Source organism: Grampus griseus (assembly GCF_964374135.1).
Source record: "Grampus griseus genome assembly, chromosome: 5".
Taxonomy (NCBI): Eukaryota; Metazoa; Chordata; class Mammalia; order Artiodactyla; family Delphinidae; genus Grampus; species Grampus griseus.
Window position 1 is genome coordinate 143,608,473 of NC_138998.1, and position 13,885 is coordinate 143,622,357.

The following is a 13,885-nucleotide window of genomic DNA, read 5'->3' on the forward strand; positions in this document are numbered from 1 at the left end:
GTATATCTCTCCATTTACTTAGCTCTTTAAAAAAAAATTTCAGCACTGTTTTGTAGCTTTCAGTGTACAGGTATTGCACATGTTTTGTTAAAATTATCTCAGAATAGGGACTTCCCTGGTGGCGCAGCGGTTAAGACTCTGCGCTCCCAACGCGGGGAGCCTGGGTTCGATCCATGCCACAACTAAAGGAGCCTGCGAACCGCAGCAAAGGAGCCTTCCTGCCGCAGCTAAGGAGCCCACCTGCCACAACCAAGACCAGGTGCAACCAAATAAATAAGTAAATATTTAAAAATGTGTACATTAAAAAAATTATCTCAAAATACGTTATATTTTTGATGCTATTATTGTACAAATGGTATTTAAATTTTTTTCCAGTTGTTTATTGCTCATCTAGAGAAACATAGTCGGTTCTTGTATATTGACCTTACATTAATTCTAGTAGTCTTTTTGGTAGATTCTGTAAGATTTCCACATGTATGATCATATTGTCTATGAATACCATCTTACTTTTCTTTCCAAATTGTTTGCCTATAGGAACATTCAGTTTCCTGGCTTTATTGCAGTTTCTAGGACTTGTAGTAATGTCAGTTAGAAATGTCAAGAGTGGACACAACTTGCCTCGTTTCCCATTTTAGGGGAGAGATCCGCTTTTCACTTTTTAATTGTGGTGTTAGCCATGGGTTTTTCATAGATGCTCTTCATCAGGCTGGGGACGTTCCTTTTTTTCCCCTAGTTTTCTGAAATTTTTATCATGATTTTTGTTAAATGATTTTTAAAATGTGTTACACTCATCACATGGTTTTTCTTTCATAGTTTGTTAATATAGTACATTTCATTGACTGATTTTTGAAGATTAAGCCAAAGGTATGTTCTCAAGATAAACCCCACTTGGTTATGGTGTATTACCCCTCTTACATATTGTGGATTTGATTTACTAGTATTTTGTTAAGGATTTGTGTCTATGTTTGAGATAAATACTGGTCTGGGATTTTTGTCTGGTTTTGGTATCAAGATAATACTCATCTCAAATGAATTGAGCAGTGTTCCTTCCTCTTTTGTTCTCACGTCAGTTTTGTGTCTTTGGAGGAGTTTGTCCGTCTTGCCTCCGCTCCGCAGGTTCCCTCATTATGGGTTGGTGTGGGACCTGCGATGCTGTCCTGCCCGGTCCTGACACCAGCAGTTAGGGTCTCCTCACTCTTCATCTTAGTCATTCTAGCTAGAGTGTTCACTGGATTTTGTTTATCTTTCAAAGAACCAGTTTTAGTGTAATTGTTTTTCTCTGTTGTTTATCTTTTTTTTCTATTGCATTTATTTCTACTCATATATATTACTTCTTTCCTTCTCCTTACTTTGGCTTTCCTTTGCTCTTCTTCCAGTTTCTTTATTTTAAATCCGGAATGTGTTTATCGGGAGGTTTTTCTGTTTGTCTTGATTCAGTTGCTGCCACGCCTGCCCCTCGCACATCGTCTGCTGCTTTCGTGATGGCAGAGACGGTGCCACGGCCCCAAATATTTACTCTCTAGCCCTTTAAGAAAAAGTTTGCCAGCTCCTAGTACAGGAAAATAAGCAGAAAATACAGACAATTCACAAAAAGAAATGTAAAAATAGTTCTTACACATGATGTTCATTCAGCCTTTTTTGCAATTAGGGAAATACACATTGTTGGTGGGAATGCAAAGCAGCTCAGCCTCTCTGGAAGAGCAGTTGGTAAGATCTGTGTCTGTGCTTCCATTTGGACCCAGCAGTGCCAGTGTAGGAGTTTACCCTGAATGCACACCTCTAAAAATAAGGAAACACGTGCACACGAGGTCGTTCATTGCAGCACTGTCTATACCTCCAAAATATTGGGAAGTACCTGTTATCCAAGCCTCTCAAACTGGTTGAATAAACCTGGTACATTCACACTGTGGCGGACCGCGCAGCTGCCAGGAGTAGCGAGAAGACCTTTATGACCTGGAATGAGGTGCTTTTCCGGGAGACATTAAGTGAAAAGGCGAAGAGTAAAGAAACGTTTATAGTACACCGCCTTTTGTGTGAGAAATAGGAAAATAAAGCAAGCATAAATCTACTATCTCTATAGAAGGAAATGCAGGAAGGATAAGCCAGAAAGCAGTGGGCTGGTTCAACCCGCAGGTGCATGGGGTGGGGTGGGCAGAAGGACTTTAGGAGGGAGTGACATTTCTTTGAGTTTATCTTTTTATATAGCTGTGATTTTTAGAAGTACGTTCTACACATTCAAAACATAAACTTAATGGATGGAAGGAAGGGAAAAACCCTAAAACTGAAAGGAATTGTAAGTAAACAAACCTGATTGTATTTCCAAGAACTACGTAGCCACCCTTAAGAGGGTGAGGGGAGAGAGCTGACAGAGGTCAGTGATGGACACAGCACCCTCGGTCCGGGACGAGGCTGTGTAGGAAGCACAGAAAACCAATTCTGAACTCTTGTTCCTAGCTTTGTTTCTGTAGTGGTTTGGGTACAACAGTTGGAACTGATTCTGTATCTGTGATAGCACTGAGCGAAGGTGTTGGTGTTGGGAGCCAGGGTTCTCGCTGCAGAAGGAAGGCGCCCAGACGTGGAGCACAGCACTGGGGGCCCTGGCGTGGACTCGGGGCTCTAGGATAGAGACCTGTATCTGTTACGCGGCCCGTGTGCACATGTGTATTGTATGTGTAGGGGGTATGCATATCCATGGGTACATACGTGTGCATGTGCACAGCATTCGTTCTCAGCTCCGTGTGCTAGAAGAAGAAAGACACGGAGCGGCAGCAGTGAGCACACCGAGGCGCCAGGTCTTGGCCTTCAGCACCTGTCCCTCTCAGGAGAACGAGGAAGGGAGGAAGGAAGTCAGGCGTCAGCCGTAAATGTCAGTGGACTGCTCAAGCTGGAAAGTAATTCAGCAACCGTTGCAGTAAACCTTGCCTCTGGCAGAACGACCAGCGGCTGTTAAATGGAGGGGGAGCTGGGTGAAGATCGGGATACTCGTGAGGTCCTGAAGTGTCTCCTCTCACACTCTTATTGGTGGCACAAGCCAAAAATAGTACCGATAGTGGAGCCGTGCACGGCACATGGCCCGGGTGACAGAAACCTGCGTCTCCCGGAGGGTAGGTGGGTGTCCCGTGGGTCTGGACGTGATGCTCAGGTACTGCTTCAGCCAGGAATGCAGCATCTGACTTGAATCCTGAGAAAACCTCAAGCAAATGCAGGATGAGGTATGTGCTACTTAATGATGGAAAGAACTGGACTCTTTCAAAGTGCTGGTGTTGTAAAGGACAAGGGAGACTGCTGACCAGGCCAGTGAGTGCAGCTCTCGATTGCTGGCCCAGCCCTGGACGAGGGAGGTGCCAGCTGCCTCGCAGTGCACGGGGGTGGCTGGGGCTCCAGGCCTTGCCCTCGCCTCCTCTGCCAGAGCGCCTGCTTGTGTTCCCACGTGCCTTTCCCTCAGAGCGCTTGTCACCGAGGCTGGTGCCCTGTTCCACCAGCACATGTACATATTTCTGCTGGGTTTTGTGCAGCAGACGGTGGCCTGTTTGAGGGCAGACTCTTGTCTGTCTTGGCTGACTTTACATCTCCCGGAATGGCGTTCCTTAATAATTATGGAGGACACCAGAGAGCTTTTAGCTTATGCGGGTTATATCTCTGTATATTTACCGTATTAGAAATTAAAACTAAAGATTTTTAAAAATATTTACTAACTCATTTAAAAATAACAATAATAAGCTCATTATCTCTTAACATAAGTAGCACATATTTATGAAAACAGTTCTAATACAACGAGATGCCGTGAGAAGGGCAGGCTTGTCTGCTGCGGTTGCTGGTCTCTCATAGCTGGCGAGAGAGCAGCGTCTGGGTGGGTTCCGTCTGCTGGGCGTCCCGCACTGTGTGGCCTCTGGAAACCTCCACTGTGCGCGTGTGAGAGAGGAGAGGGAAAGAGCAAATGGCGTCTATAATGTGACCCCTGAAAGGGTCTCGGGCACCCCCAGGGGTCCCTGGGCCACTCTGAAAACCGCTAGCTTAGAACAAGTTCTGGTTCCTGGAAGGCATTCAGTAAACATTTGTCAAATGAACTAATAAATTCCAAAATGGCCATTTGAGGGGGCCAACGCTTGGTTGGTTTTACAAGTTCTGACGCACTCACGCGGGTGGTCTCTGGACCTGGGTTCCGCATCCAGCCTCAGTGCTCTCTTCCCGTGGCAGGTGTCCCCGTGAGCAGCAGAGTGTCCTCCAAGATCCAGCAGCTTCTTAACACCCTGAAGAAACCAAAGCGCCCTCCACTGAAGGAGTTCTTCGTGGATGATTTGGAGGAGGTGTTGGAAGGTGAGTGTCCCAACTCCGGCATACTAGTTTGTGCAGACAGGGCGGCCGTTACAACTGAGGACACAGGCAAACGTTCTTCATATGTGGGTCAGACCCAGACTCTGTGGTCATCGTGTGTGGTGGGGACCTCAGCGTCACACATGACCTCGGGCTCTGCGTCAACAGCTTGTAGTTAAGAGACAGCGTCTCTCTGTGCCTCTGGTCCGGTGGTTAGTACTTTGTTAGAATACGTCTAAGATTTCATTTTACTTCCATGATTTAAATTTTTATTTAAACTTTAAATCTGAAATACTTGTCTTCCCGTGGTTTTACTTATTTATTTATTTTCCCCTTGGTTTTAAATTATTATATCTTTAGCAAAGTTTGGGCTCTTTTTCAGGATTTTAGCCTCTCATTTATGAATGATATATATATTTAGAGAAGAACAGACTTATTTTTTTAATTACCAAGAAACAGAAAGGAGTATAAACCTGTAGAAAAGTAAGAGAAGTGAAGCCCCGTACAAGATAGCAGCGTGTGACGTGTGGCTGGGGCCTCGGGACACCAGGCCACCCCCTGCCCCCGGCCTTGCACCTCTGCTGTGCGGTAGTCCCACAGACAAGCTCTGGTGTCTCCTCCTACTTGGGGTTTAGACATGGCTGTTAGGGCACGTCTGTGTAATCAGATCACGCCTTTCAAATTCAGAGTTCAATGCTATGAATGCTTTTTAGGAAGTCTTTCGTACATTTGGGCAAATCTTGATGACATATCCACTGGAAACGTAAGAGATTTTACTTTATTCTTTTCATTCAACGTGGTTTGAGCACCTAAACTGAAGTGGTTATTCTACTCTCATCCTTTATAAGTGGGGACACCTGCTTCTCAGGTGCCTTCTGGGTGAAAGCCTGGGGGTCGTTGTAATCCTGGGGTTACAGTAGCCAGGATTCATCTTGATCCATGACTAGCTCTCTTTCCATCCTTGCTCAGTTGGTCTGTGACTGTTACAATGATGGGGAAATCTAATAGCCTTCTTATAATTGGTATTTTTAAGGAAGAAAAGTATAAAATGTGAATGCCTAACGGTAGAGTACGTGCCTGCTTCTGTGAAATGCTGCTTTTCACACTCGGTTTTGCTTGTAGTGCAGCAACCAGATCCAGGTCAGCCGAAGCCTGAGGGCGGCCAGACGGCGGTGCTGAAGGGGGAGCTGCTGGCCGTGGGCAGCACCTGGCCGCCGTCACTGCTGGCCACCTTGCAGCAGTGGGGCACCACGCAGCCCAAAGCCCCGTGCCTGACCGCCCTGGATACCACGGGGAAGGCCGTCTACACCCTCACCTATGGCAAGTGTCAACAGAAAGCAGCTGGGCGCTGGCTAGCTGTGAAATATTACATGTCGTACAACACAGACGTGCAGCTTGAGGACCATGAGAGAACAGATTCCTGACAAGCTGACACAGCTGGCAGGGAAACAGAACCTCGCCTCCCCCCGGGGGCCCCTCCCGGGCCACTGCCCTTCCCCCACCGGGGGACCACTCCCTGCCTGGTGGTTTCGAGAGTTCACATCTGTGTGTGCATTTCTGAACAGTGGAGTTTAGTTTTGTCTCGTTTTGAACTTTGGACAAGTGGCGTCAAGCAGTATGTGTTTTTCGTGTTTGGCATCTTTTGGTTCCATTCTACGTGTTTATGTAACACGAATCGTGTGCATTTGGCTGGACATGTTTTCACGGAGCACTCAGCCCCGAGGCACTTCTGGCCCCCAGGCCGGCGTCCCCCACAGCCGAGGCCAGCGCCCTGCTGACCGCTGGGTGTGAGCCAGTCCGAGGTGCTCTGGGCTGCGTCTTGCTCAGCGTTGTCTGAGGTTCATCCCTGTGCTCTGTGCTGCATGGTCAGTTCATGCTCGTGGATGGATGGTATCTCATTGTGAGAATGCAACGTCTGAGCTCAGCAGCAGGTGGGCGTCTGGGTTGTGTCCGCTCCGGGGCTGCTGCGTGTCAGGCTGTTGTGAACGTTCTCTGTGGGTCTGAGGTGGACGTGTAGGCGTTCGTGCTGCTGTAGGCGTAGGACTCGCACGTCAGCTTCAGGACGAGCTGGTGAGCTGTTTCCACCCCCCCCCCCAGCCCTGGGGGAGGAGTCCCAGCACTGGATACTGTCTGTCCCCGTTCGCCTTCCTTGAGGGAGCATCGTGGTGTCCAGTGCCTGGTGCCGAGGGTGCTTCTAATGTGCTTACTGGCAGCTTGAACACCTCCTTCTATGAAGTACCCAGATCTTTGGCTCATTTTTCTGTTCGCTTGCTAATGCTTTTTATGTTTCAGATACACACCTTTTGTCCAGTACATGTTTTGCAAATATCTTCTTCCACCCTTTGCACTGCCTTTTAACACTTTTAATTGTGGCTTTAGATGAATAAGAAGCCTTAACCTAGGCTTAGGTTAATGTAGTCTGATTTATCTGTTTTCTCCGTTGTTTGTGCTTTCTGTTCTGTGTAGGAAGTCTTTGCCAGACCTAGGGTCACAAAGGCATTCTCCTCCTCCGAGTCTTCTTCTGAAGACTCGTTCTACTTTTCACACTTGTTGTTATGATCCATCTACAGTTTAGTTTTGTGTATGGTGTGAACTTGGACTCATTTTCTCTCCTATGAATGGAATTGACCCACTATCATTTGTTGAGAAGCAGCCCTTCCCCCAGATATGGCTTTGTCATCCGTCAGGTGAAAACTGTACTTGTGGGTCTGTCCTCTTCACCATCCGCGCTTGCTGAGTTGCTGGAGCTTTACGAGTCTGTGTTGGATGTCAGTCCTCCAGCTCTGCGATTGCGCCTCAAGATTTCCTTGACTATTCTTTTTTTTTTTTTTTTTTTTTTGCGGTACGCGGACCTCTCACTGTTGTGGCCTCTCCCGTTGCGGAGCACAGGCTCCGGACGCGCAGGCTCAGCGGCCATGGCTCACGGGCCCAGCCACTTTGTGGCATGTGGGATCTTCCCGGACCGGGGCACAAACCCGTGTCCCCTGCATCGGTAGGCGGACTCTCAACCACTGTGTCACCAGGGAAGCCCTCCTTGACTATTCTTGGCCCTTTACATTTCCAAGTAAACTTATTTATTTATTTATTTATTTTTGGCTGCGTTGGGTCTTCGTTGCTGCAGGCGGGCTTTCTCTAGTTGCGGTGAGCGGGGGCTACTCAGCTACTCTTTGTTGCGGTGCGCAGGCTTCTCACTGCGGTGGCTTCTCTTGTTGCGGAGCACGGGCTCTAGGTGCGTGGGCTTCAGTAGTTGTGGCACACGGGCTCAGTAGTTGTGGCTCGTGGGCTCTAGAGCGCAGACTCAGTAATTTTGGTGCACAGGCTTTGTTGCTCCGTGGCATGTGGGGTCTTCCCGGACCAGGGCTCGAACCCGTGTTGCCTGCATTGGCAGGAGGATTCTTAACCACTGCACCAACCAGGGAAGCCCTCCAAGTAAACTTTAGAATCAGCTTGTCCATTTCCAGAAAAAAATCCTTCTGGGGTATTGACTGGCAGTGCACTGAACCCATTGTCCAGCTTGAGGCGAATCGGTGTCGTTGCATTTATGGGATCTTCCAGCTCATGACCCTGGAATATCCCGCCTTTGAAGGCCTACTTTAGTTTCTCTCAGTGACGTTTTACGCTTTTGAGTCCAGGAGTCTTGAGCTTCTTTCGTTAGATTTATTCCTATTGTAATGGAATGATTAAATTTTTTTCTACTCAATTGTTGCTTGTAAATAGAAATGCAATTGATCTTTTAAATGGTGACTTTGTATCTAGTGATCTTGTGAAAGTGACATATTAATTCTTTTTGGTCTATTAATGAGTAGTTTTGGACATCCTGTGCACAAGTTGAGCCCCTGTGAGCAATGACGGTGTTGTCTTGGCCTTTCTAGTTCTCACACCTTCGGTTTCTGTTCTTGTCTCACTGCACAGGCTGGAACCGCCAGTGCAGTGTGAATCCTTCTCTGTCTTAGGTGGAAAGCAATTGGTCTTGAAGTACGCTGTTTACTGTAGCTTTTTTGCTTGTTTTATGGTAGAAATTCTTTGGCATAATGAAGTTCTGTTTCTAGTTTGCTGAAAGTTTCGCACCATGGGTTGGCTTTTTCTGCTTCATCGAGCTGACCACACAGTTTCTCTGCCCTCCTCCACTAATTTGATGAATTACATTGATTAATTTTCAAATGTAAAGCAGCCCTTGCATTCCTGGATTAAATCCCACTTGGCCGAGATATCTTTTCAATAAACGCCTGGATTCTAGTTGCCAATATTCTGTTTGGGGTCTTCGCACCTGTGCTCGTTAGCGACATGGCTCTGTAATTCTTTTTTTTTTGTTTGTTTTTGTTTTTGTTCTGCGGTACGCGGGCCTCTCACTGTTGTGGCCTCTCCCGTTGCGGAGCACAGGCTCCGGACGTGCAGGCTCAGCGGCCACGGCTCACGGGCCCAGCCGCTCCGCGGCATGTGGGATCTTCCCAGACCGGGGCACGAACCCATGTCCCCTGCATCGGCAGGCGGACTCTCAACCACTGTGCCACCAGGGAAACCCTGTAATTCTTTAAGAAAGGAGCTCGCTGCGCACTCATGAGTGTGCTTTGCTGACAGCCTCCACCTGGAATTCAGCTTCCGGGTGCGGGTTACACGAGGCATTGGGACCAGGCCTGTGTTCCATTCAGCACAGACTTCCCTTGTGAGGGAGCCTGCAGGGACTGCGGCCGGACGGCGTCACCCGCATTCACTGTCCCGCACTTCCCGGGAGCCCTTCTTGTGCCTCGCTCTGCCTCAGTGCTTCCTGAAGACCCCAGCCTGTGGTCCTTCTCTCCTTGTCTTGCGTTTTAAGTCTGTATCCACTACACCCGTAAGACACCACTCACTATTCTTGCTTTTTAAGTCAGGAGTCGTGCTGTTTTTTCTTTCCTTTGCGGAATGTTCCTTCCTGCCACTCCGCGTTTCCCACTGTAACCTCTCCTGCTGGCTGTGGGACTGCCCGCGTCTTCCTTTGTGAAGGCGGACAGGCATCTGTCAGCACTCTGAAGACTTCTGTGATATCTTTTGAGGAGTGAGATGCCAGATTATCGCTCCTCTCTGGATGAGGGTGTGTCTTTTTCCCTGTGATGGCTTTTTGGCTTTGGCTTGCATCTGTCTTACTGTGATGTACATATTTAGCTGTTATGTTCTTTGGAAGTTTCCTGCTTGGGGTCCACAGGGCTTCGTAGATCAATGGAATGGTATCTTTCATCAGTTTTTGGAAAATTATAGCCATAATTTCTTGATATAGTGCTTCTTCCCCATTTCTCTCTCCTATCCTCCTGGGAGTCTGATTACATTTATATTAATACCTTTTCTGAGTCCCACGTGCCTTTTTTATATTTTGCGTTCTTTTTTAAAAATTTGATAATTGATTAATTTTGGCTGTGTCGGGTCTTAGCTGCAGCATGCGGGATCTTTCATTGTGGTGCATGGGCTCTTCGTTGCAGCCCACAGGCTTCTTTCTAGTTGTGGCACCTGGGCTCTCTAGTTGTGGCATGCAGGCTCAGTAGTTGTGGCGCACGGGCTTAGTTGCCCTGCGGCACGTGGGATCTTACTTCCCCAACCAGGGATTGAACCCACGTCCCCTGCATTGCAAAACTGATTCTTAACCACTGGACCACCAGGGAAGTCCCATGGCATCCTTTTTATATATATACTTCAGTTTGGAGATTTTCTGTTTTCCTTTATTCACATTTTATAAAACTGGTGTGATCTGTGTGACCCTTTCCTCTTGTGGGGGGGGGGTCCCCAACCACGGGTTTTGTCTTATGTGGCGACTTGGGGGCTCTGCCTGGCCTTTCAGAGGTTTCCACCCGCTGTGCATGGCCCCGAGATTCAGCAGACTCCTCTTGAAGCCCCAGTCTCCGCGCCCCAGCAGCAGCACTCCGAGGGGCGCAAGGCCGTGAGATGTTTGTCTCCTGTGGGTGCCAGACGCTAAGCCCCGCCCCCCCCCGCTTTTGTAAGAACAGCTGCTGAAGGTCAGCTCACCTCCCAAGGGTTTCCCCAGGGGTCTTAACTCCTCTAGTTGTCTTTGCTGCTTCCGACAGATGGTTTTGCATTTTATCCAGTCTTAAGTCATTTTGGGTGCGAGTGCTGGTCTGCCACCACTGCTCCTTCCTGTGTGGAAGCAGAGTCTCCGACCTTTATGCTTTTAAGATTCATCCGTATCATTGTGTATAGTTGTAGCTCATTCATTTCTGTTGAGGAATGAATATTGAATATTTCACAATGTATGTCTCCATTATACTGTTGATGGACTTTTGGGTCATTTCCAGTTTTAATTGTTACAGACAGTGCTACCGGGAACATTCCGGTATGTGCTACCTGGTGTGTAAGCGTGCATTTTTGTAGGGTATGTACTTAGGAGAGGAGGTGCTAGCTAGTTCTGGGATTATGACATCTTTACATTTATCAGATAATTCCAGACTTTTCCAGTTTGCACTTACCTGATCAGTGTATGAGTCCCACCTTCTCCCTGTCATTGGCAGGCTTATTAATTTTGGCTAATCTGGTGAGAATATGGTGACAGTCGTTGTGGTGCTAATTTGCCTTTTCCTGATGACTAAGTCGGTCGAGATCTTCTCCTGTTTTTGATCATTTGGGTTTTCTCTTTTGTGAAGTGTTGTTGAATCTTTGCACATTTTTATACAGGGTTATTTGTGGGCGTTTTGTGTGTTCTGGATGCCAGTCCTTGTTGGCGGCTTACTGTGTGCCCTGGCCGCTCACGGCCCTGCAGCAGGCTTCCCTCCTCCCCTCCTGGGCTCTAGCTCTGCTGTTCTCCCACCCGCGTTTAGACTTGCCGCCCACCCGGAGGGAGTTTAGTTTGTGTGTGTGGTGTGGGCCTGGCCTCCGGGTCAGTTCTTCAGGAAAGATGGCAGTTGTCCCGTTCTTGTCCCCTTGGTGCTACCTGTGTTGTCAGTGGAGTTGTCCACACGGGGGTGGGTCTGTTTGGGGTTTTTTGTTTTATCACGTTGATTTATATTCTACCCTTACGCCAATAGCACGCTCTTTTTTTTTTTTTTGCGGTACGCGGGCCTCTCACTGTTGTGGCCTCTGCCGCCGCGGAGCACAGGCTCCGGATGCACAGGCTCAGTGGCCACGGCTCACGGGCCCAGCCGCTCCGCGGCATGTGGGATCTTCCCGGACTGGGGCACAAACCCATGTCCCCTGCATCGGCAGGTGGACTCTCAACCACTGCACCACCAGGGAAGCCCTTTTTTTTTTTTTAAAGATTTTTTTGTTGTGGACAGTTTTTAAAGTCTTTATTGAATTTGTTACAGTGTTGCTTCTGTTTTATGTTTTGGTTTTTTGACCTTGAGGCATGTGGGATCTTAGCTCCCCAACCAGGGATCGAACCCACACCCCCTGCATTGGAAGGCGAAGTCTTAACCACTGGACCGCAGGAAGTCCCAGCCACACTCTCTGAATTGCTGTCGCTTTATAATAGTCTTGACGTCCATTGAGAAAGTCTTCCTGTCTTGTCTCCTTCTTCCAGAATGTCTTGGCTTCTCTCGCCCTGGTATTTCAGTGTCAGTTTGTGTCAGGTGCCACAAACACACCTGTTGAGGTTTTCGTTATCGTTGCCTTGAGCAGTTTGAGGAGAATTAGCACGTTTGCATTACGGTGCCTTCTAGCAAATGGACATAATAGGTTCCTCCGTTCATTCAAATCTTTTTCAACCTCAGTACTGTTTTATAAGTTTCTGGGGGGAGACTTTGCATATTTTTTGTAACACATTTTCTTAGATATTTGGCATGTTTATTTAAATCTTATTATAAATAGTATCATTAAAATATTTGCTGTTTATTGATGGCACATAGATACTAAATGCTATTTGCGTGTTGCTGTTATATCTGATAGCCTTGCTGATTTCAGTTATAGGATTCATGATATGTGCAGTCACGTCTTCTGCAAATAATGACAGTTTTGTTTCTTATTGTTTTACCTTCTCTGCCGCTTTCACCCCAGTCGCATTGGCTGAGACTTTCAGTAAAAGGCAGCTGTCCTTGACTTACTCCTGCTCTCTGAGGGAAAGCTTTCAATATCTGACCATTAGTTATGATACCGCCTGTGGAATTTTTAAAGATGACTTTTAACAATCACATTAAGGAAGTTTCCTTTCATCCCAAATTTAAGAAGGATTTTTAAAATCCTGAATGGTAAATTATTTTAGTTTTTTTCACCTTTATTCTGTTAATGTGGCAAATTATGTTGATTTTCTGTTAAACCTCTTTGCATGGTTGCAGAGAGGTCATGATGCGTTTTTCTTTTTATAAATATCTGGATTCAGTTTGGAAATCTTTACGTGTTACAGTTACAGTTATTAACATCTTGAGTTGACCTTCCTATTTAGGCAAAGGCAGCGGTGTTTTGAGTTGACTGTTTTTCTCATTTATTTCTCAGGCCCCACAGTTCACTTATCTCACAACGTTGTGCCCGAGTTTAGACTATTTACAGCAAAGGGCGTGTGGTTGCCGCGTGGTTGCCAAGGGGTGGGGAGGGAGAAGGACGGCTCTGTCTTCCTGCTTTGCTGCACCGCGCAGGGTGAGTGGGAGGGCTGCTTCCGGTTTGGGGTGGACTCAGGCGTTTCTGTCTTCCTCCCCCTCTCCCCCTGCCCTTCACTGTCCCGTGTATCATGTGCCGCGTTCCTCAGGGAAGCACCCACAGGGCTGGGCACCTTCAGGAGGGGTCCAGACGCTCCCCTCCAGCCACCCGTGGCTCTGCCAGGTTCCCTAACATCTCCCTGACTGTCTCCTCTGGAGTGGAAGCAGAGATGAAGATGGACCCACCTCATGAATTGTTGTTGTAAAGGTTAAATGACTTATATGCCACTCTTATAAGGGATATAATTGAGACACATTCAAAGACATGAAAGCGCATTCACAGTGCAATGTTGATTGAAAAAAGGGTGAAGTATGATCCCATTTCTTAAAAATTATGCATGTGTGTGTGTGTGTGTGTGTGTCTGTGTGTATACATATATAACAGAATGCTTTTTTCAGCTGGCTTTTCTACATTCTAAATTTTCTATAATAAAATGCTGTTTTACTTTTCTGTTAAGAAAAATAAATCTGTAAGTTGTTTTTAAGAGAAAACGTCATTGCAGCATTGTGCAAAATAATTATCAATTGGAAACTACCTGAATTTTCAGCAATAGAGTAATAATGGTATGTTAATGGGATGTTATGATTGCTCCATTAAAATGTTAATTATTAGTTTCTTAAATTTTACATTGCTTAGTATTTTTATTTTATTTTAGGCAAACTTTGGAGTCGGAGTTTAAAACTAGCTTATACTCTACTTAATAAACTGACTAGTAAGAATGAACCACTACTTAAACCCGGAGACAGAGTAAGTAACCAAATGCACCTTTGTTGGAGTGAGTGAGAATGGAGACTAAAAATCTGTTTCATTGACATCAGTGTGCTCTCAGTTGTTCAGATTTACAGCATTAATACAAGGGATTTAAGTCAGCAATGAAAAAATATTAAATGTGGAAAAAGTTTGTGTTGATGTAGGTAAAATGATCGTTCCTTTTATTCTCCCTTATTGCCCCTTTCCTGTTTCT

The 13,885-nt window shown here is 46.7% G+C and overlaps 1 protein-coding gene across 3 annotated transcripts in view; it reads left to right on the forward strand.

Moving 5' to 3' along the window:
• DIP2A (disco interacting protein 2 homolog A) overlaps positions 1-13,885 on the forward strand; it is a gene marked incomplete at its 3' end in the record, with an annotated part of 90,720 nt that overhangs the window by 33,495 nt on the left and 43,340 nt on the right. For 2 of the 3 annotated variants that reach the window (XM_082654181.1, XM_082654182.1), the window contains 3 exons: positions 4,198-4,317; positions 5,437-5,634; positions 13,577-13,668. In XM_082654181.1, coding sequence (XP_082510307.1) covers positions 4,198-4,317; positions 5,437-5,634; positions 13,577-13,668 — 410 coding nt within the window. Of the gene's footprint in view, positions 1-4,172; positions 4,318-5,436; positions 5,635-13,576; positions 13,669-13,885 lie in introns of all 3 variants that reach the window. The other variant, XM_082654183.1, reaches the window with a different exon arrangement.